A 24,225-nucleotide genomic window follows, 5' to 3' on the forward strand; every position below is an offset into this window, starting at 1 on the left:
CTCCAAGGGGCGCAAGCACACGAGTACTGAAAGAAATGTTTAAGTTTAAACTAAGAAATTGAAATTACATATTCTCTATTTGAAAGTGTTTGATTCGGGTTCTTTTTTTTTTTTTTTTTCCTCTATGTCTTCTCTTCCTTTTATATTCCCTTGATGATTTTTTCGTGACAAATCGCTTGGAAACTGCTTGATTACTTTATAACTATCTATTTTCTTTATGGTGGCTAACTTGTCGTGGAACTGCCGTCTTTAACTGCTGCCACTACTTTTTGTCGTTCAACCGCTTTCAACTGGGTTCCTTGAATCGTGGAATGTAATAAGGTTACTCAATAACTACTTCAATAACTGCATTTCTGGATAACCATAACATTTTATGTTTGCTAAGATCCTGGGCGATTCGAAGGTATGGATAAGAATAGGGTCATCGCTCAGGGCGACTATAATTCGCTCAGATCTTGGGTGTCTTGCAAGCTTGGGCGATGATGTTACTGTGTTCGTGGGCTTCCACTGCATTCATTAATAACCCTGTCTGGATCTTTATCCTGAATTGCCCAATTGGACTTTATTTTTTGGGCTATTTGATTTGGGAATTCCTCAATTGGACTTCATTCCTTGGGCTATTCGATTTGAGCTGCACTTTTAGTGTGTCAACAAATATATTTACCATTTTATGCATTGTAGATTTATATTGAGATTGTACATATCATTCAAAAATTGTAAAGCAATGTTAGTACGTTTGTAGCTTAATTATGAAGATAATTGGCGTGTTATCTCGTGAAAAGTTCAATCTTACAGAAAGTATTTTTTATTCAAGAAAGATTTCAAATTACATTTACAACATGAAAAAACGAAAATGCCAAAATTCATTAGAAAAAATTTTAATACAAAATTTCTATGGCTAAAAGAATCAGAGGAACGATTTATGAAATTTATGGGGGCGAAAGTAAAATTAAAATTTCAAACCCACAAGGACATTTATGTAATTCGACTGCCGATTCAAACAATAGAAAAAGGGCGGACTGAGAACTCGATCCAACGGTAATCCCTCTCTTACGAATTCTACTTTTTCCCCCTTTCTTTACTCTAAAAATTTCATCTGGAAAACGCTACTCTCTCAAGAAAATGGTAAAAAATTGAAGGCACATTCCCTCAGAAGAACCCTAATAATTTTCATCCGAAAGAAAGAAAAAGAACGAACAGGAATCTGCTCGAAGAAAGAGATGGTGGCCGTCAAGGTGCCAACACGGGGAACCCTAATTTAGTTGTGTTTGTATTTGTCGGTCTATTGTATTTTCGTTAAATTTTGGTGAAATTTTAATTTTCTTGATGATGAAGGGAAGGCTGAATTCCCTAACAAGTCGAGTTAAACAAGACCACAAAATGAGCAACAATGGTAACTGATATATCTACTATTCAGTCTCCTCTCGTTCCTTCCAATATTAGTATATCTGTTTACCTATTTATATTGTATATATGAACACAGGAGGAGGCAGAAATTTCAAGATTTATGCGGAAGTTGATAATGTTAAAATTGGCGAATGCGATCCTCTCGCTAATGAATTCAAGTATCGTTCCATTGTTTTTTTTTACCTTTTTTTTTTTTTTTTTTTTTTTTTTTTTTTTTTGGGGTCTTTGAGGTTGAATCATGGTAATTTATTTGCTGAAACATTTTTGAAGGAAAATAGAGTTTGGAAATTGAAAGTAGTACTTCTTACTTTTTCTCTGTTTTAACTACTATGAGGAATTATTGGATCTTCTGCATTTTTAAATTTCATTATTAATTTTTATTCATATACTGCCTCCAATTTTTATGTTTAGGAGAAAATCCGTTCAGCATAATCGAGGAAGTTATCAGCTCAATGTTAAAGATTCCAAGGTTACATATTTCTATTTGTTACATTAAGGTCTAATTTGATTTCTGAAGATGGGGCATAATTTTTCTCTTATCACCGTGTAAACTATTTACTTTATTTTATCCTCTTTCTGCGCAAAGAGTGGTGTCAAGAATTTAGAGAAGAGTAAAAGCAAGATAGATACATCTGGTAAGCATTAGTTGACTGAAATCTTGAGAAATAGCATGAGTTTGATGCTTTGAGAAGCTTTATCTAACATCTTTGTACTCTTTCCAGTGAAGATAAATGTCAGAAGAAAAGTTTTGGCAGACATCAGCAATGCTAAGGGAAGCTTTTCGAAAACTGCACTGGTACCAGAGTAAGTGATGTCCAATTCAATCACTTCGGAATAAAAAATTGTAATTCAGTTCATATTGTCCCTCTCAATATGAGGAGACTTAGTGACAGTGGTTATGTTGATCATTTCAAAACTTTCACTATCACTCACTGTTTATCGATTTTAGTGGAGCTGAGGATATGATTAGATGTAGTTGGCATGGTTGGTAATTCACTATGTGCTCTCACAAAATGAGAAATGAGCACATCCCAGAAGGTGTTATAGGTTTTGTGATCTAGTTTCTTTTTTCTTATTGAATTTACAAGCATTAAAATACTGCAGGTAAAGATGAAGTGAAAGAAATACATTTTAGGAGAATATCTTTTGTTAAATTTGAAATGTTCTTAGTGTCCTTTGAGGCTTATAATACCATATTTGTCATAAATATGCAATTTTTTACTACGATTTTCCATTTCAAATTTTTTACTTGGAGTTCTTATTGGTCTCTGCTGTTTTAGTTTTTCTAGCTGTTTTTAGTTGTTGATAGATTTATTATTTTCTTGTTACTTGTGACGGTGTTTCTTACTTATCCATGTATCTACCATTCTTATTTTTAGGGATACAGTCTCTGCAGGCATTAGGAAAGCAAGTTGTTCGTCAGAAAAATTCTCAAGGGTATGCAAATGAGCTCAGTTCCACTCACTCATACTCTTTCAGCTTCTTACACTGAAAATTTTACTAAATTTTTGGACCACTAGAAATGTATCCAACTTTATAGCTGATCATTTAGCCCCAGAATTTCAGACATACGGAATGCAGAGAAATTGTTATTTCAAATTGCATATGCAATAAGTTCATACTCTATGGTTCAATGTCATTGTTATTGTGGTCTATATCATGTCATTTATAAGACAATAGTAGTGCAATAAAAATTTCACCTGTGTGGTAGACGGAATATTGTGAGTTTGAACGATAGAAATTTATCTAAGAGCTGATATCATGATTGCTCCATATTTGTAAGAATTGCTAACAAAATTGTATTTACCTTTCAAATATTTGTTCTAGAGTTTATGCATCTGAAACTTTTTAGAATTTAGGATGATGTGAAAACTTAAAACTGATAGGAAAAAGATCAAAGTTACCCACTTGCTGGTTCACCTTTAAGATGTCATTTGTTGCATTAAATTAGAGAAGAGAAATGAACCTTTACCTTTACAGAAACTAATGTTTTTTTTTCTGGAAAGTAAAGCAGCTCTTTTGAAATGGTAAAGTCGAGACCTTGAACTATAGTTTACTTCCATTTCCTCCATTTCTATATATTATAAATTTGTTTAAACTTGGAGCATTCAGTATCAATGTTTTAGTTGATCAGTTTTTAGCAATTTGATAATACAAGCACAAGTTCTGATATTGTCTCTTAAACAGGGGAAAGTGACACAAGCTTCTGGCGAAAATCATATTTTAAAAAGGCGTAAGAATTTGTTATCTTTCACCAGAAGAAAAAATAAATATTGAGTGGAAGTTTGCTGCCTCTTATGTATACCCTCTTTGCTGGATACCAGAAGTCAACAAAAATATGAAGGCCACCTCTGACGAGCAAGTGACCAAGGTTCAAGGCCGAAGCTCTATGATTACAACTGGCAGGTACATGCAAGTAATGATTGAAAAGTAATACTGCACCTCTAATTGTGCAAAAGTCTTATTTTGATGTTATCTCATTTTCTCTATTGTGTCAATTCTACGGAAACTTGAATCAAATTTTCCTTTTTCCCTACCAGGACATTTGTGAGAGTTCCTCTCCCTCCAACAAGGTCTCTGATTATTTTATTTTATTTTTATTTTTATATTCTGTTAATTTGCTAAATATAAAATGTTTTGTCTTGCCATTAATGGGTCTATTTTGTTGTTCTGGTGGTTCAAGGAAATCTTTACCAGTACTAAAGCAAGTCAACAAGATGGAAACAAGTGATTTGAAGAAGGTTCTGATAATAATACCTATTTTTTTGTATCTTGGACTTATATGCATTGGATTGTAAGATCGATGTGCAGTTTACAGAATAAAGATTTTTATGATTCCATTATGCTTTAGTCTTAAAAATATTATCAGCTTTTCAGACTTTCTTAAAGTTGTAATGGTACAAGAGTTTTCAGAAAGCTTGCATCATTTTATTTTAAATTTTAGTTCTCTTGACACCTGATGTTGTGGGAAAATTTAGTTGAAACCTTCTTGCCAGTCCATGTTAATGTTTTAATTGCTCAGCTTTTACAATCTTTTTCATGCAAGCATTAGTGTTGATATTGTCTCTAAAACAGGGGAAAATGAGGTTAAACCAGATTCAAGCTTCTGGCGAAAATCATATTTTGAAGAGGCGTAAGATTTTTTTATTTTCTCGTCAGTAGAAAAGTTAAGTATTAAGTGAGTTTTCTCCCAAATTTGTCCTCTTTTCTGGATAGCAGAAGTCCACAAAAATATGAAAGCCACCTCTGATGAGCGAGGGACCAGGGTTCAAGGCCGAGTTTCTATGACTACAACTGGCAGGTGCATGCAAATTTGCAACTCTCTAATTGTGAAAATTTTTAATTTAATGTTCTATTATTTCTAATAGTTAATTTGAGGAAAATTTGAATCTTAATTCCTTTTCCTCCAGCAGGAAATCTGTTAGAAATCCTCTCCCTCCAACAAGGTTTCCGAATGTTAAATATATTTATTCTGTTACTTTTAAAAAGATATGTCTTGCCATTAACGTGTCTATTTTGTTATACGTTTGTTCAAGGCAATCATTACCAGTATTAAAGAAGATCAACATGGAAAAAAGTGATACAAAGAAGGTTGAGATAATAATTGCTATTTTTCTGTCATGGGCTTTTTATGTTATAAATTGCGAGATTGGTGTAGTACTCTTGACATCTGATTGTGCTGTAGGAAAATTCTGAAAAGTCAGAGAAGTTTAGCGTAAAACATGGATTTCCTGGTGAGATTCCATAATAAGGCATAGTTATTTATAGTGACTGCATGGAACAATATTGACCACTACGACGATATTGATTATTTGTCGCTCTCAGTGAAGCCCAGAGTTAGCAGAACTGCTGTAACCCTCCCGAGCAATTCGAGCAGCCGTCCAAGGAGAAACAGAGTTAGCTATGATTTTGTGGTCATGTGAGTTTTACAGTCTCTTAAATTACTTTAGACATTTTGAGCTGCTGCATCAAAGTGGTTTAGCTGGCAAATCTTCCCGTACTAGCTGGGCATGTCATTATTTACGTAGACTAAAGAGACCCCATTGTGATTTCACATATAATTACTGTGATAACGTGAGATGCTGCCTAATGCTTTTCAATGTAACAAAATAGAATATATTGCCTTTGCACGTAATGTTTACTTCTTGATGCTTAATGGTATGTAAGATAGAAGAAAGAGATGTAGTTATAAAATGGGAATTTTAGTAGTACTAAACAGAAGGTAAGTATTGGAGTTTCGCTTGTGAAATGGGTTCTTGTAAATATAGGAGATGTTTTGCTTAATATATTTTGTTAGTTCAGCAGTTGAATGATTAGTGACACTTACAACTTTTAAAGCGAATATTCGTTCTTGTTTAATTGAAAAAGCTCAATATATTTAACTCAATGCATCCAGGCATTATGTGGCTTTTCTACATAAATCCTCTTTTTGCGAGTTCCTTTTTCATCTCTAATATTCTTATCTTTATCATACAAACCATTTTTTTGGGCGTTATTTATAAATAACACAAAAGCCATATGGAGTATTTCAGGTCCTGTAGCAATCACGTTGAGTTTTCTTATGACTTTATAAGAATAGGTTGACATACAAAACTTCAGAGGCTTCCTTTACTTTTAGTAATCTCATCTCTCGTATCTCCCTCCCTATGAATATACGAGCCAGAGTGTTGAAAACACTTGCATTTAGGTTTTCCATGACCTCCGATCTTCTTATTTCCATGCGAATGTGAGCACTTCTATATTTCTAAAACTACCAACCATGAACTTGATCTTACTCCTAATTTTAAATCATTTTTTTCTCAGGATGCTCTGACCACTTTAGTTTAGATAATGATGGAACTTCAATTTTACACTGGCTGTAAGACAATCTGATGCAACATTCCTTTATCTTAGTTGAGGTTAAGCCATGTTGAAAAAGCTGCACAAGCAAAGTTAATTGAAATAACTCAACACGCTACTTAAAAATATAGCTTGGATCAGTTTGACTATTTTGATTGGATAAAGCTATCTACATGTTTGTAAGTTCCCAACATGTCCGTTTGAAGACATCTATTTTCTTCCAGAAACGCTGTCATTCTTCTCTCAATTTTCCTTGCTTAATAGAACCTAGAAACTGCCCTTTCGAACAATCCTGAGAAAGTAGATTGCATGCTTGGTAAACCTCTCGTGAAGACAAATCTGTGATCCTCAAATGCCATCATACTCGTGAACAATCAAATGGGACCTAAATATATAGTTAGTTGTATATCTAATCTACTAATATGTAAGGACTCTTTTGTTTTGCTATTGTTGATCCCTCCTGGATGTTTGTGATCAGGACATCTAGAGCTCAGTCGAAGGTTGGTACCGGAGTATTGTCCAGAAAATCTGCCAAAGTGAGTGAAACATTTAAACAATAATTGTTTTCTTCCTGCCCCATCTCCATCACTATGGTATATATTTAATATTGAGAGTAGAGTTGATTCAGTTGATGCGTTTTAATCATTTTGATGTCCAGAGTACTGTGAAAATTGCAAGTGCAATTTCCACTACGCAGAGAAACTCAAAATCAAAGTGCACACTGGGTACGAACAAACTAATGTCTGATGCTGCTATTTCGTCCAAGAGAAAGCAGGACATGGCCAAACCTTCTCTGTCTGCAGAAACTTCCTCAGTTGTTTCCAGTGAAAAACCCTCTCAAAAGGAGGTTCTTTCTGGTAGTAACAATAATGTTGATAGCACTAGGTTAGACGTTATTGCTAGAAGAAAATCTGACCGCAGGAATTCGTTTACATTCTCACTGATGTCCGGATCAAAGGTTAATGCTTCCTACTTTCCCCTCAGAAACTTTCTTTTCTTTTTCTTGCTAATCATTGGCATTATTTTGCAGTTTCCAAAGCAACATGGTAAAACACTGGAAAATTTACCCAATATATACGATGTTCGCAATCATCTTGAAGTTAGTGATTATGTGGACGACATATATCAGTATTATTGGGTTATGGAGGTAATATATATTCTACATTTCCATCATTCTGATTTGGAAGGGTGTTGGTCTATTTGCTTGATTTTTCCTATTGTAGGGTCAGAATCCATTGTTGAAGGATTACATGGAAATTCAGACAGATATTAACCCACAGATGCGGGGAATATTGGTCAACTGGCTTATTGAGGTACTTATTTTCACTCCAGCATTTAAATTTCTTTAGTTCTTTCGATTGCTTTATGAGACTCCATTTTCACCTCTTACCACCATTCTTTGTTACAGGTTCATCACAAATTTGATTTAATGCAAGAAACACTTTTCCTCATGGTTACACTTCTAGATCGGTATCTCTCCCTTGAGATCATCAAGAAGAATGAAATGCAATTAGTTGGCCTTACTGCACTTCTATTAGCATCAAAATATGAAGACTTTTGGCACCCCAGGGTAAATATTTCTCATTGATCGAACTAGTTTTAATTTTATTAAATTAAAGCATAGTAGGTCTAACTGCATGTCTCAAATAGATTTTGTTGTTCTTGATGAATAGCTACTAATGTCAATTAATTTATTACACTTGGGCCCAGGTCACTGACTTAATTAGCATCACAGCAGAATCATATACCAGAGATCTAATGCTTGGCATGGTATGTACGCTTTTCTCGTTGATCATTTCAATTTGTATTCATTACCTAACTTATCACATATAATTTGGAACGTTTGGAGTATTGTGGCATTGTCTTGAGAGGTAGCGCTTGACTGAGAAAATGCATGCATCTTTAATTTCAGGAGAAGGCAATCCTAAAGAAATTGAAATTTCGTCTTAATGAGCCTACTCTTTATGTCTTCATGCTAAGGTTTCTCAAGGCTGCTCAATCAGAAGTAAAGGTATTTAATAATGTTTTTCAAATGTGTATTGAAGTCCATAAAAACCAATTTCACTTTAATTAGATGCTTATTTCATTATATAACTAATCTTTATGTAGTGTCATCTACTCTTTTGTCTTCTGAAAGTTTTTGATTAACCTTCATATCAGTAACATCTTTCTTCTTGTGCATTCTTTTCCAGTTTGAACATCTTGCATTTTACCTCATTGAGCTTTGCTTAGTTGAATACGAGGCTTTAAACTACAAGCCCTCAATGCTCTGTGCATCAGCTATCTATCTTGCCCGATGTACAATGAAAATGACTCCAACATGGACTCCTCTTCTAGAAAAACACACTCGATATGAAGAACCCCAATTAAGGTTTACATTTTTTGGACAAAATCTTCTTCAGAAACATCTATATTTTATGATTTTAATTACTATTAATCAAAATTTACAGGAATTGCACGGAGATGATAATGAAGTTCCACAAAGCTGCTAGAACTTCTATGTTGAAAGTCAGTTACGAGAAGTACATGAAACACGATCACTACAAAGTTGCAGCTATAAAGCCTTTGGACATTCTTCCTCTCTGATTCCACATTGATGTATCGATTTCAAGTTTTTGTCCCTTAACACCATCTCTCTGCTAGTGGACTGGACTGCACGTTGATATATAATATGGTTGATGAAGTCTAGGTTAGACGTCAAAAGTGTGCGATGTGTATTGAGATTTAAAGATATAAGAGTATCTTAACTGTTATGTTAATAGAAAAAGTCTTGGATCTATCCATTGTAAAATCAAATATAACAATTTCTAAAAGCTTAGGTCCAGTGTGCATTTTGTGTCACTAGTTTACAATCATTTGACTGTGAAACAATCTATGTTGTGCAAAGTATATACATGTCCCAGAGCGAGCACTGGTTAGGTAAAATGGACTTAAAATAGTGCCTCACTGAAAATTGACCCGCCTATTTGTCACGCTGATTTACCAACTAGTAACAAAGGCATGCTCTTCTGATTCACTGATTGAAGTAGAAGTCCTTATATCAGGATTGATACAAATGTCTTATTCTACCCATGGAGTTGGGAGTGAAGGATGAGTCCCATTCGTTGCTTCTCTTTCCATACGGAATCTTGTTTAGGTGGTGGGTAGTTTCAACATACACAAGCTCGTGTTATGCAGTGCAACTTAACACGCTGCTAATGTCTGTGATGTCTGTTGGGGATAAGGGGAGAGCTTGACTTGACATGAGTTATAACGATAGTAATAGCAACACTTTTGTGTACTGAGCAGAGGACTTTAGCAAATGAATTTTAGGAAGCTGCTTTATGGAGAGCTTGACTGAGGAGTTTGGAAGCTTCTCATCAAGGCAGATGATATTAAAGGCCAAGTGGCTATTCCCTTGAACTGTACAGACGAGAATTTGACTTCATAAGAAATTGAACAACGACAATTGGAGTCTTGTTTGGTTAGGAAACCCAAGTGTTGAAGGCAACAGCATCATGCAATGGCCTTAGTGGTCAGATCTTGAGGTTTGCTCCTCAATGGTCACCAGTTTGAATTCCTCTAGTACCACTGAGGTGAGTACCCGATTGTAAACTTTAGGGTCCGGTGGAATTAGTCAAGGTGCAGATAAGTTAGCTTGGACATCTATGATCATTAAATAAAAAATCAAAAAATTGTGCAGTGGCATTATCATTATTTTAGAATATTGTTAGGACAATATCTCAAGGATTGGATACCCTTTGGGGTTGAAATTTTGTTGACTCAGTTATTGAAGATTTTAGTTTCACTAAGGATCAAAGAAAGCATCATTTGGAGGTCGAGAACATTAGTTATGAAAATTATGATTCATCAATTAAAAGATGTCTATTGCAATCACTTGAATTTCATGCTTGGTGAGTAGTCAGTTTGCCAACCTCCATCGTGCTTCATTCTATATGATGAGGTAGCCTGCAGGCTATCCTCCAATGCACAAAATGCGCAATCCTTGAGGATTGTAGGGACAACTAAGAGCCTAGTTTATGCACATCTAGAAAGTGCTAAAGTATTCATATGGGTTCTGGAACCCATTGAGCAGTGTTAAGATTTCGAAGCCTTCGATGGGCACCCGCAAGGGATTGAGGTTGGTGATAGAGCATTGGTATTTTGTACAGGTTACATTAAGGATATGATGAGATCTTTAGGCCGAATGAGCTATTGAGCACTCTAAAGGCCTCGTCTGCTAATTCATGTGATTTGGTTATGGGTTTTAACCTTGCTGTAGGATTCATTGGCTAGAAATGCAGTCATGAGGCAACATCGCATAGTTGGACAAATATGACAAGATATTGATATTGTTAGAACGAGTATTCTACGAAGGCATTTCTAATTAGCTATGGATTAAAGGATGGCCCAACTTGGACTAGGCATCAAGAAGGGCATGGCGACAAGTATTAAGCTATGATGCCCATAGAAAACGACGAGCATAAGAATCGCATTGTGGGAAACGCAAATGACCCTCAATGTTTCAAATTTAGCTAAGAGAGCTCCTTTCTTACGAGTATGTTTCAAAAGGACCAAATATTGTGCATAAGCACACAAACAATTTAGAAGATGTGAATTGCAAATAAGCGAGCATCTGCACATAGCAGGGATGCATTTGGGCGATTACACTCTAGCAAGCCTTGTGGGCGTAATATGCAACGGGTCATGTCCAAACTTGCGATGAAATTCTGTGGAAGGTAGTCGAAAGAAGACTACTACCACACCAGTGCGAAAAATAGTCCTCTTGTGGGACTTAAAGATTCAACCCGTGTCAGGGGTGGACCCACATGGGGTCATGTGGGGTCAAATGACCCCACAAAATTTTGTCCCTTTTTTTTTCCTTTTTTTTTACAATTTATTTTGATTCGCTCGTCGGAATGTCAAATGAAGTTAAAATATTGTATTCTTAATACCACTCATGACCTAGTTTTTCACTCATTAATGACATGCGAAGTGATGAACTACAGCAAAAGTTATGACATGTTAAAGTAGGCTGTTTGAAACTAATATTTTTAGAATTTCGATAATATCCTAATTTTAAAGATTCGTTTGTTATCATGTGCTATCTGAATCCACAAACCGTCTATGCCATGTAAAAGCTTGTTTCGAAAACTACATCGTTTTCGTATCGAATGGTCTAAACGGATATCGAAAATAGTTAAATATGTATCAAACGTACGCTTCAAAAAAAAGTCTAACTCATTTTTTCTTTTAAAAAATTCAATTAATTATTATTTTTGCACAATAAATTTTTCAATATAATTTATATCGTTTCATTCGAAAATCTTATATGAAATATGACGTAAATTTTTTAGGGTCGTTACAAATTAAATGCAATTTGAATTACTTTCGAATTATATTTACTTTAAATTTGAATTTCATTTACTTCATGAACTAAACTTGAATTTTATTTTAATTTATTTAATTTCTATATTCAATTTAATTTACTCAATGTCAGCTCAGCATTTGCCAACGAAATGATAAACAAAATTATACAAATAGCAAAATTTATTTAATAATATTAATAATGATGTAATTATATGACGTTTTCAAAGTGTCAAAACACATTAATTTATTTTCATTGATATTATGTTGTTTATTAAAAAAATTATTTTTAAAATTTTGATCCCACAATACTAAAGGTCTGAGTCCGCCCTTGACCCGTGTCACCATTTGTGGGATTGGATAGGTAGCTGGCCAAAGTAACATAGTAGTGTATAATCGATGAGTCCAGGTCCATGTAATGATGTATCAACCAGACGTTTGAATTAACCTACGGCTTTGGAGTTTTGATGTTATGCTTTAGCATGAATGTTAGGGCATACGGTTATAAGGATGAATAATCACAAATAAACTATTCATAAGGATTAATGTGCTACTCCAGTATTCTCTGATACCAACCCAGCACAATTCAAGTAAATGGACTCTTAAGGGTCTCTTCCCCATCCTTGAATTCCATCCAAAATAGACTCATAAAACCTTGATTAACACAAGACTTTGTATACAGTAAAATAAATTTTCTGTAGTATACAAAGAAACACCAATGTGGTTAACCCTCTTAAGAGATGAATTTAAAGAACGTGATTAGTTGAAGTAATGAGCCTCCATTGGAGAACCGGTAAATACTTTCACTATTAAAAAGGTTGTCATACAAAATGCTCAAATGAACAAGGTGTGAAAAGGTTTTCTTGGGCCAGACGGAGATTGACCTTTGAGTGCAAAGGCAAAAACGAGCTTGACTGCAAGACCCATCAGTCTTCTGACGTGTTCTTGTCGAGCTGAAAGAGAGGCTGCCTTCCTTTCTTTGCTGATCGGCAGCCGTGTAAAATCAGCAAACTTTCGAATCAGGACAATGAATTCGCATTCAAATAACCAGTAAAATTTTGGAATTTGGACTGCAGGTTTCAATGGCATTATCAATCACCAGTTCGTCAATTTTTCCCATTTCTGTCCAATTTACCGAGATGTGCCTGAAAACTGCCTTCGGCCTTCCAAGAAAACTCCAGCTATACTCCCTCATCAAGTTCCATCACATTCTCAGAGGGCTGCCAAATTCATAGCTTATGTATAATCAATATTCACCAGTATATGATGCCTAATATCTTGTTTTTCTTATCCCAGTTCAGATGGTCATTTCGAGGATTATTTCCCTTTAATTACTGAATAAATTATCAGTAATTCATGTCTAATTGAGTCACAACTATTGTTTTCTGGTCTATTGTAATTTCCTTTTTCACAATATAAAGGATTGGTGTGGATGTGAGACAGGCCCATATTTCCTAATTACCCTTCGTCTTACTTTCTAAGAATCAACTTTCTTGGCCATCCAGCGGCCACAGAATCCACCTCCACGGCCACTCATTTGTCTCTCCCTATCTGGTTTGTAACAACTAACAACTACTGTTTTCTGGTGAATTGTAATTTCCATTTTCAATGTAAAAAGGAATATTATACATTACCGTTTTATATAGATGATCTTAAGACATATCAAAACAATGAAAAATAACAGTAATTACATTTTTGCTGCAGACATTCTATATATTACTTGAAAAAGGAAAAAGCTGGTTTTAAGAGAATTTGTTGTAAAATGTAGGCGCATCTGAATGCACAATCCCCAGATGAAAGAAGGCAGTGCCAGAATCTCAACGCCTATGTAATTCTTATTGGCAACGTACAGCGCTGTATGCACCATCGATAATTAAGTGCATCAGTGACTCTAATTTGTCGCCGTCGAATTTCCCGAATAATTTATGAAATAAAAACCAGTAAAATTGATGCTTTTGAGAGGAAAAAAAAAAGAATTAAAGGCTCATAGATGATTTAGATTGACATCAACAAGCTCTCAGAAGCTAGTTTGATGGTATAATTTTCATAAATCATCGCCCTTTTCTGTTTATTAAAACAAATTTAAGAATCTAATGTAATCGAATCGAAAAAGAAAAATATCAGTAATTCGAAGCAAATTACAACGAGATCTCAGAAATCAGAAGGTTAAAGACACATCAGAAAAATCTCCAGAAAGATCCTTATATAATTCCGACGATTCTCTGTTCATCGCCCGAGAAAAAGAGAGGAAGGTGGCTGGGCATTCGAAAGCATACAGCCTCGAATATATAGAGTCAGAGGAGGGATCAATGTTGACAATAAAACCCTAATTTAGCTACAATTACTTTGAAAGTTGACATTGTTTTTCAATTTGAGCAGTATTATTTGCAGTTGATTACTGTCGTAGTCGTCTCATGTGATTTACATATGAAAGTTTAGTAATTTGGTTCATTAATATAATAATTTTTTATTACATTTTACAACAAACAATTAATCGTCACATGTATGTTACTTAGAGCGACTGCAATATTGAGCAATTGTAAAAAGTATTTTTCCTTCTATTTTGCCGTCCAATTGATTATCCATTCAATTCGTTATTAAATGTCATCAATAATTAACAAGTGATGGGATTTATTGATCAATTTTGCTGTCCAATTGACTGTCCAACCAATTCATTATTAAAATGTCACCAATAATTAACATAACATCTCAAATTTATTCTAATTAACTTCACTATTAACTAAAAGTTGATGAGATGTTAATAATGAATTGGTTGGACTACTAATTGGACAACAATATTGAGCAAAATAAGTGAGGCTTTGAATATCAAACTTATGTAAATATATACTAGTCAACGTTAAATGTGTATTGAACGTTATTATAAGATGTTTTATAAGTACTGTAAAAATAATATTTGAATATGCACAAACATTCATTGATAAAGATGAATCTTAATTAAACGAATATGAATGTTAATTAATTGAGAATTAATAATAGGAAATTCATACATTAATGAATGCACACAGGTGAAATGAATATGTCAAATGTACATATATATTAATTGTAGGTATATGGTTAAATAAATTAAAATACATATTTAAAAATGAAAAATAAAGTATTATTAAAATAATTGAATCATAATAAGGCTAAAATCCTCCAAAAAATTATTATCACTTGATGTGATATTTAATATATTATAGATGTAATTTTCTTTAAAAAAAAAATTATGTGGATGAAAATATCCTCAAGAATTTCTAAATTCCCAAAACCCTTTCTTCTTTCCATCAATTTTAAAATTCATTTGTTTCACAAACTCAATTCGCCCCAAGCTAATTACCCATTCACTGACATCTCACCCTTGAAGATTGTCATCATGCCTTCCCTGACGCCTCATTGATAAGACGTAATCGAACCCAAATCAATCCATCATTTTCCTTTTCCTTTTCTTCTTCCACTTCTTCTTAATTTTCAATTCAACCATCACAACGGATCTCTCGTTTTAGGGGTAACAAAGGGTTGTCTTCTCGGAAGTGGAGAACTTATCGAGAGAGTAGAAAATTTGGAGATCTTCTCAAAATTATATTAGAATCAGAAATTAATGAAAACGAAGAAGAAGATAAGGAAGAACATAACATGGAAAAATAAAGAAAGAACCTTGCTATATGTACATTATGGTATATACTTTAGTTTACAATTTGTCACTTGACATTACCCCATTGAACAGTTTAAATTTCAAACAATTTCTCCATCCAATCGACATTTAACAACAATGCAAGTGTCAACCAACATGTCAAAAATCATTGTACAAATAGTAGCAGCAGAAATTTCTTATTCAAAGAACTTATTTATTATCTTCAAGAACATTACATCATTTGCCCGGGCAATTGCAGTTGCACACAGTGTTTATACATTTACTGCTTCCATTATATAACTGTTTACACAAAAGCGCACATGTGCCACCTATCTTAATATTATCATCTATGCCTTTTCTCCAGAAACCAAGTTCAGGAAAATTTCGACATCCACCTTCTTGATCTTGACCAATCACATCCTTCCGACCTAAAACCACAAAAGAAATAGTCGAATTTTAATTCTTTTTATTTTAAACTGAAGGTAATAGAAATTAAATTTGTCAATAAAGAAATATAGAGACAAAATTACAAACCTAAAGAAAGGATTAGGAATATGACGAGGATAGAAGCAGTAATCTTCATCATCTTAAGCAAGCAAAAGCAACTATCTGTCTGTTCGTGGTATAAAAAGACAGTATTGGGTACCATTTATATATGTGTATAAGCATAGAATTCAGAATCAAATTTTTGTAATCCACGTTGATTATGCATGGATTTCATTTAATTCTGGTTCACATGTGTACAATGCTTTTGTATATTGAAGTCCTCAAGTATATTTCTAGAATTAGTGCGTGATCCGAATTCAATTTTGAAGATGATTGGAAATTTAATTAGCATTAACATTAAGAGGAATTCTATTTGTTGAAATGCTTTTGGAATTCTATTCGAAGTCTATTTGGCAAAGTGTAGTCGAAGTTTTATTTGAAAGTCCAATTGAAAGTTAGAATTTGTGTTCAACTTGAAAAGGAAAAAGATATGGGCATTTCATTCCATCTACAATTCTACTTCTGGAGCTTGGATTGTTCCCTATAAATATTTGGCTCTTCTCTACAATTTAGATATGTTGTTTAACTTCATTTGAAGTTAGACAAATCAAAACACGAAATTATTGTAATTCTCTCTCTATATTATAGTGAAATATTCATTCTTCTGCCAATTATTTTATTCCCGAGTTTGTGATCAATTACTTCATATTGTGTCATATTATTTTCTTGCATATCTTCACAACAAATTAGTATTGTTATTATCCGGTATTTTCATTGTTGTTTATAAAAAACTGATATCAAAGTTAAGGTTTTATTCATAGGGAGATTTTGATTTTGGGATGGCAATCATAAAGTTTGATATTTCGCTATTGGATCATGGTACAAGACTTTCATTGTGGCATATTAGGATGCGAGCAGTGTTCACTCATCTGAGATTGATTTTTTTGTGTTTTTTGCCCGTTTCATATTTGTTGTTTAGAGACATGATTTTATATAATCGTGATACTCTCACCATTGAAGAAGCATATAATGATCTATTTTCAAACAAGATAATAGAGCACATTGTTGAGGTTCATGGAGAGGGCTTTATTCTTGATGGTGGTTGTGAAAGAGAAACTAAAGTCTAATTTCAAAATTTATTGCAAAAACTCGAGGCACTTAATTAAGAATTGCTATAAGTTGCAGAATAGAGAATATTTGGCTATAACTTTTCAGAAGAAAAGCAATTAGTTATTTCGGGTGAAACTATTATTGTAGAAATTTTTTTTACAGCAATTAGATACTTCAGATGGTGCCATTATTGCAGAAACTTCTTACAGTGATGGAGGGCTTTTACTTATTTCTGACTACGATTCCCAACTTAATGAGAATTAGATTCTTGATATAGCTTGTAATTTTTCAAGTGTTCCAATTGGGATTCGTTTACAACATATGAAGAAGCTTTCGAAGGTGGCGTTTTGATCGGTAATAATACACCTTGTCGAATAGCTAGTATAGGAAGGGTCATTATTAAGTTGTTTGATGAAAGTGTAGGAACACTTGATGTAGTACGGCATGTTCCTGATTTGAAGAAAAATATTATATCCTTAAGTACTCTTGACTTGAAAGGGTATAAATTCATTAGTGAACGTGGAGTCCTAAAAGTTTGTAGAGGCGCTCTTATAGTGCTACAGAGACCAAAAAGTCATAATCGTATGTCTTGCAAGGTTCGACAAAATCTTTGATGGAACAGCATAGTTTAAGGACTCAGGTGAATTATGAGTTTGGTTTAGTACCGTCGAAGATTTATTTGCAGTGTACATTGATGAATACATTTAAGTTATTCTTAAAAGTTATTGATAATTCCACTTTATCACCATCATTAGTGGTGCCATTGTATTCAAGTGCTAGAAATAGACCTTTTTAAAGAATATACCTCCACATAGGTTCAAAGATGATGATTTAGTTAATTCTGCTTCGGTTGTGATTGAAGGTGGTGATTCTAGCAAAAAACATTCAGTTGAAGCATTTAGTGGTGATTCCATTATCAGACTTGTTTCAGTGTTGTTTGGTGATTATTAATCACGTTTGATTTTGTTGCTCGTGATTCAAGCAACTTTGGTATCCAAGGTATTTTTTGAAATTTTGTTAATACTCAGTTATTGAGTTTTGCCCCTAATTAGATGGCAGAGTTTTGGAAAGTATTTTCAATTGAAAATTTTGATGGAGAAGTTCATTTGAATTTTTTTGTTGAAAAGTTGAAGTTCATTCCTTGCAGTAAAATTTTTCTCCAAGTGGACAGAATCTTTGAAATTTTGTTTATTGCAATGGAATTTGTGTCAAGTTGGATTTCGTTAGAATTAGGGAGTGATTCGAATTCTAATTTGAAGATGAGTGAAAAATCTAGCCCTCATTTCATAGGACTTTCAACTTTTTAACCACACATTTTACCTAATTTTATCAAAATCTATTAAAAATCTAATTTTAATCCCTATCAACTAGGGACTATATGAGTACTGAAGTTTGTCTGCATTTATGATAATTGGCAGAATCTAAAAGAGTGCAAATGAAAGTGTTAATTTACGTAAAAGATAAGGAAAAAATCTTAAATAATCTGTTGAGAGAAATCATAATGAAGCCTTATTGAATTACACGTGTTTGGCCCGATCCTTGCCAATTTTTTCCAACTTTTTTTCAAGGTGTGAACCCCATGTAAAATATAAGGACGGCATCCTGCAAAAAATTGAGGCATCTAGATGTGTGTCAGTCATTTGAATTATGGAAATTTGTGAAAACCATTTCAACCCTTCAATTGGAACTTTATTCCTTCCCTTTTTACCATTCTGCGGGAATTTTTATTCTTTCCACTAAGTACGAAATAGTCATCAAACTCAAGGCGTTTTTCCATCCTGTAGCATCTCTAACAAAAGACTCGAGTGATTGTAACATTTTATCAATGTAAATATTGTAGCAAAATGAGATGTGAAGAAAAATTTTGGAAAACAACGATAATCAAACGATGGCGTAAAGTATTTGTCAATATAATTTAAAACGTTTTGGGCCAGGGTCAATCCTAGTCATGGAACAGAAACAAATTCACATGTAAACTTCATTAGTGAAGTGGTAGAATTTAGAAGACCAAACGAAATATTTGAAGGTTATTTCAGCAACTCAAATGGGACATTATGTCGCAGCATATGGCAGAATAAATGCCCAAGCACCAGACAACGTATTAGCCAAGTGGTATTTCCAAACGAGTTCTTACAAGTCGTGATACATTATTCTCACATCGCAGCTACAAATACTAAACGGGATCACAGCAAATTCAACCTAAAAACAAGAAGCACACTACTCTCTCATCCAAAATGCTTGCAAAAAAAAAAAAAAAATACTGCAGGAAATAGCAGCAGAAATTTCTCTACTTGGTGGCAGCCACCAAAGCCATGTGCTCAATCAGGTCCAACACTCGGTTACTGCAAAATAATAATAATAAGGCCAAACAAGTCCATTGTTAATCAAGTATTTATTGAACAACAGCACAGATTTTTGGGAGAGACTGTACCTGTAACCCCACTCGTTATCATACCAAGAAACAAGCTTCATGAAGGAAGCACTAAGACCGATCCCAGCCTTTGCATCAAATATGCTCGACCTACATCAAGGAAGCAAGAAGAGTTTTACATGCAAGCAATGTCAAGTCATCAAATTACAAAAGCCCTTTTTTGTGGAAGGGTGAGAGATGAGCAGGAATATGTACCTTGAATCACCAACAAAATCACTGGAGACAACATCTTCATCGGTGTATCCAAGGATGCCTTTCAATGGACCTTCTGATGCATACCTGATTTTGAGCCAGACAATTCGGTATCAATTTTATGAAGAAACTGAAATTCCATTAGAGTTAGAATGCCAGATAAAAGCAAAAGCAGAGAGATGGCGTACTTAATGGCTGCTTTAACATCTTCATAAGAAGCACTCTTCTCAAGTCGACAAGTTAGGTCTACAACAGAGACATTAGGGGTTGGGACACGGAAAGCCATTCCAGTGAGCTTGCCGTTGAGTTCTGGAAGTACTTTTCCAACAGCCTATGCGTTCAATCCAAAACATATCATCAGATATCAAATAAATTTGCAGATTAATAAATTTTCCACATGGAGACAGCCACATACCTTTGCTGCACCAGTAGAACTTGGGATGATGTTCTGGCCAGCCCCACGGCCACCCCTCCAGTCCTTCTTTGATGGACCATCAACTGTCTTTTGTGTGGCTGGAGAACATTTATCAATAAGAAGATTTACGGGATAAGCATAAGAACAATGAAAACCTAAGGTGAAAATCTAAACTATTTTGGAAATGTTGTGTCTGTATGGGTGTGCACAACACGTACCTGTCGTTGCATGGACAGTCGTCATTAAACCCTCTAAGATACCAAACTCCTCGTGAACCACCTGTGAAGAAAAAATAATTGGGAAAACAGGCTTAACGAATATAGTCATCTGCCTACATTGGCTTTAGAAAATAATAATAATAAGGCCAAACAAGTCCATTGTTAATCAAGTATTTATTGAACAACAGCACATATTTTTGGGAGAGACTGTACCTGTAACCCCACTCGTTATCATACCAAGAAACAAGCTTTATGAAGGAAGCACTAAGACCGATCCCAGCCTTTGCATCAAATATGCTCGACCTACATCAAGGAAGCAAGAAGAGTTTTACATGCAAGCAATGTCAAGTCATCAAATTACAAAAGCCCTTTTTTGTGGAAGGGTGAGAGATGAGCAGGAATATGTACCTTGAATCACCAACAAAATCACTGGAGACAACATCTTCATCGGTGTATCCAAGGATGCCTTTCAATGGACCTTCTGATGCATACCTGATTTTGAGCCAGACAATTCGGTATCAATTTTATGAAGAAACTGAAATTCCATTAGAGTTAGAATGCCAGATAAAAGCAAAAGCAGAGAGATGGCGTACTTAATGGCTGCTTTAACATCTTCATAAGAAGCACTCTTCTCAAGTCGACAAGTTAGGTCTACAACAGAGACATTAGGGGTTGGGACACGGAAAGCCATTCCAGTGAGCTTGCCGTTGAGTTCTGGAAGTACTTTTCCAACAGCCTATGCGTTCAATCCAAAACATATCATCAGATATCAAATAAATTTGCAGATTAATAAATTTTCCACATGGAGACAGCCACATACCTTTGCTGCACCAGTAGAACTTGGGATGATGTTCTGGCCAGCCCCACGGCCACCCCTCCAGTCCTTCTTTGATGGACCATCAACTGTCTTTTGTGTGGCTGGAGAACATTTATCAATAAGAAGATTTACGGGATAAGCATAAGAACAATGAAAACCTAAGGTGAAAATCTAAACTATTTTGGAAATGTTGTGTCTGTATGGGTGTGCACAACACGTACCTGTCGTTGCATGGACAGTCGTCATTAAACCCTCTAAGATACCAAACTCCTCGTGAACCACCTGTGAAGAAAAAATAATTGGGAAAACAGGCTTAACGAATATAGTCATCTGCCTACATTGGCTTTAGAAGGAAAAAAAGATCAAATCATATTAGATGAGCTAGTCTTCCAAGAAGACCAGGAACCTAGAACACAAAAATAATCTTAACAGAATCTCTTGAAGAAGAGCAGGCACATAGAAGATAATCTCAAAAGATTTCTTTGTCTATTTAATAAGTAAAATTAACTGTGGTCCTTGAAATTAGAGAATACAGTCCAACCTTGGCCAAAGGAGCAAGGCAATTGGTGGTACAGCTAGCATTGGAAACAATGTCCATGCTTGGCTTGTAGCTTTTCTCATTTACTCCAACAACAAACATAGGTGCATCAGCAGATGGAGCTGACACTACAACCTTCTTTGCACCACCCTGGAGAAGAAGGTCAATGACATTAAATTTGCAAGTTTTTAATACAAGATCAGAGAATACATGAAATGACTCTTTAACAAACCTTTTTATGTGCTGAGGCCTTGTCAATGGTAGTAAAAACGCCAGAAGATTCAACTACATAGTCAGCCCCATAATCACCCCAAGGAATCTCTGCTGGGTCTCTGTACAAGGGATTTTGAATTAGCACAAGCAGACAAAAGGCTGAAATATACACCTAACGTGAATCAGCATGCTGATAAAGAACAGTTATCAAACTTCCGACACGAAATTCTTGTGATACCTTTTGCTGATAATTTTAATTTGCTTCCCATTGATTTCCAAAGTGGATTCATCTACAACATTGATGGTTCCCTTGTAGGGTCCATGAGTGGAGTCATACTTAAACATGTAAGCCTGAAAGATTTATGAGCACATTATTGCCATTCTTCAAAACATTCTGGGGGGCAACTCACTTCTTGAAATGTAAGAAGGAAAAAAAGATATATAACCAATCAGTCACACGGAGAAATATTACCATGTACTTAGCATCGATAAAAGGATCATTGACAGCTACCACATCTATATCATCCCTGAAAGTTGCTATTCGAAGAACCAACCGTCCAATACGTCCAAACCCTGAAAGGTTCAAATATCTAACAATTATTGAAGGAAACTATTGACCAAAAAAGCCAAAAGATATGTAGTAGACGAATGTGATAAGATATAACACGCCCTAAAACAACAAATATCCTAATAAAAAAGTGATGTGCATCCAAGAAAAAGGATTTGGTTGATGAACTTACCATTGATTCCAACTTTTGCTTTGCCACTGCTTCTTGACTCTGATTAGTGACATGTAAGAAATATAGCTTGTCAAACTCTTTATTACAGCATTAAGAAAGAACTCTTCATTGCAGAATTGGCTGTTAAAGCAGCATAAGAATGAACTGTTGTGAGTCATACTTGGAATGGTTGGTGGCATTTCTGTTGCTGTTGCTTTAATAGGTTGAGAACCACGGGTAGCAGTCATCCTGCAGAGAATGGTATTAGATTTCACAAGCAATTAAGAGTAACATCAAATGTTAAAGCAAATTAGAGAAGAAAAAATGTAGGATTGTGCATTCATTCAACCATAAAGAAGACGAATCCACAGAAATATTAGCTCCAAAGATGCTAGACTGGAACTTCACAGAGTTAATATTGCTACTCAGCCCACGGGATGATACCTAAAATAGAGAATACAAACACATTTTATAAGCAATACATCTGTCACACATCAAACGAATACGAGGACACGAGAATAGAAAGAAACTAATTAACTGAAATTATAGGCTATTGAACAACCGAAATTGGAATGGAGACTGGCATAAACATCAACTGAAACTCAAAATCTACTGCAGCTTTGAATTAAAAGTTAAAAAAAATAATAATAATAATAACAGGGCAGAACTATCTGATAGTTCTTTGCTCATAAGTAGTCAACTTCCATGAATCCCAGATTTGAATCGATATTTTTTTCTCTTGTTCCGCAATAACAGTTAATATATAGCATTCTACTGTCTCCTCTTCGTTAAATTTTGCTGATCCGGCAAATGTAACATAGATACCTCAAAATATAACTGTTAACTTCTAGGTGAAATTAGCACAAAGTTAAAATCCATCAAAATCCACCTCCTACGGTAACTAATATAAAAATAAAAAAAAATAAAAAAGAAAGAAGAAATATCAACGAGATATTCAGCTATGTAATTCACGAGGAAAAAAACTAGTAACAAACGTAAAGCAAGCTATCCTAGTTCATTCTCGAACCGGTTACTGTTGGTCAAACGCAAATTACAAATAAATCAAAGGAAAAGGAAGTGACCATGGATCGATAGGACGGACGGAAGGCGTCAGCATCGATGACAGGGGACCGTGCAGATCCAAGGAGAGAAGAGAACGCCATGTTTCCAACAAATGCACAAGCTGGTGCTCTTCTCTACAAAATCCGATCGATCCGTACGCACTTTATTATATATTAGACCAACGGCAAAACCCTAGAGAGGAAAGAAGAGGTTTTGGCCTTTGAAGAAAAGAACAGACCAACTTCTCAACAAAATTTACAAAAAGAGCAGAGATGGTCGATTTTAATAGAAATGTTTCTCTGTTTCTGACGTTGGTGAATTTGTCGTCTTGTCCAGATTGGGCCTTCCTTGGTAACCACGTCCTCCTTCAAACGCTCTTTTCGGCCTTCTTTTGTCGATAATTTACATCCTAACCATCCATATATATATATATATATATGCCCCGTTTGAAAAGGAATCTAAGCACATGTTTTTTATTTTCACATATTTAGAGAGAGAAGATACAATATTTTATTTTACATTCTCCTTCTAAATATGTGAAAAGAATAAAAATCCAGGAAAATAAAAGAAGGCCAAATAAAAGATAATTTACATTCTCCTTCTCATTTTTTTTTTCTCTCTCTTATTTTCAATAACACAATCTTTCATAAAATAATATTACACATAAATAAAAAACTTTTCATTTTTTTCAACCACGCATTTTTCAAAAAAATACTATTTCAATAATTAAAATTTGAAAAGAACGAGGGCAAAACAGGGGCTATATATATATATATATATATATATATATATATATATTTT

At 34.5% G+C, this 24,225-nt stretch overlaps 3 protein-coding genes across 4 annotated transcripts; 1 reads left to right on the top strand and 2 right to left on the bottom strand.

The window, feature by feature from the left end:
• Positions 1 to 1,037: 1,037 nt before the first annotated feature.
• LOC111395860 (putative cyclin-B3-1) lies at positions 1,038 to 9,087 on the top strand. Its single transcript, XM_023022060.1, has 26 exons — positions 1,038 to 1,235; positions 1,336 to 1,393; positions 1,484 to 1,565; positions 1,819 to 1,876; positions 1,994 to 2,042; positions 2,130 to 2,211; positions 2,787 to 2,844; positions 3,595 to 3,640; positions 3,732 to 3,813; positions 3,948 to 3,980; positions 4,091 to 4,148; positions 4,483 to 4,540; positions 4,624 to 4,708; positions 4,818 to 4,853; positions 4,944 to 4,998; positions 5,093 to 5,141; positions 5,233 to 5,326; positions 6,725 to 6,782; positions 6,905 to 7,204; positions 7,277 to 7,393; positions 7,470 to 7,559; positions 7,655 to 7,816; positions 7,957 to 8,016; positions 8,159 to 8,257; positions 8,439 to 8,617; positions 8,697 to 9,087. Exons 1-26 carry the CDS (start codon positions 1,221 to 1,223, stop codon positions 8,830 to 8,832), a joined length of 2,199 nt encoding a protein of 732 aa, XP_022877828.1. The 5' UTR covers positions 1,038 to 1,220; the 3' UTR covers positions 8,833 to 9,087.
• Positions 9,088 to 15,460: 6,373 nt separating this feature from the next.
• On the bottom strand, positions 15,461 to 16,115 carry LOC111395162. Its single transcript, XM_023021167.1, has 2 exons — positions 15,758 to 16,115; positions 15,461 to 15,651 (listed from the first exon to the last, which is right to left on the bottom strand). The coding sequence occupies exons 1-2, from the start codon at positions 15,870 to 15,872 to the stop codon at positions 15,461 to 15,463; spliced, it is 306 nt and encodes a 101-aa protein (XP_022876935.1). The 5' UTR covers positions 15,873 to 16,115.
• Positions 16,116 to 18,886: 2,771 nt separating this feature from the next.
• On the bottom strand, positions 18,887 to 23,693 carry LOC111395862 (glyceraldehyde-3-phosphate dehydrogenase GAPCP2, chloroplastic). 2 transcript variants are annotated; one of them, XM_023022061.1, is made up of 14 exons: positions 23,445 to 23,693; positions 22,712 to 22,806; positions 22,544 to 22,611; positions 22,384 to 22,422; positions 22,116 to 22,216; positions 21,882 to 21,994; positions 21,663 to 21,762; positions 21,434 to 21,580; positions 21,114 to 21,174; positions 20,896 to 20,993; positions 20,669 to 20,811; positions 20,484 to 20,567; positions 19,251 to 19,340; positions 18,887 to 19,161 (listed from the first exon to the last, which is right to left on the bottom strand). In XM_023022061.1, exons 1-14 carry the CDS (start codon positions 23,523 to 23,525, stop codon positions 19,107 to 19,109), a joined length of 1,275 nt encoding a protein of 424 aa, XP_022877829.1. In that variant the 5' UTR covers positions 23,526 to 23,693; the 3' UTR covers positions 18,887 to 19,106. The 2 variants fall into 2 exon arrangements, with proteins under 2 accessions (XP_022877829.1, XP_022877830.1); XM_023022062.1 differs by lacking the exon at positions 19,251 to 19,340 and adding an exon at positions 20,289 to 20,378.
• Positions 23,694 to 24,225: the final 532 nt, after the last annotated feature.

Source organism: Olea europaea, chromosome 6 (assembly GCF_002742605.1).
Source record: "Olea europaea var. sylvestris chromosome 6, O_europaea_v1, whole genome shotgun sequence".
In the NCBI taxonomy this organism is placed as follows: domain Eukaryota; kingdom Viridiplantae; phylum Streptophyta; class Magnoliopsida; order Lamiales; family Oleaceae; genus Olea; species Olea europaea.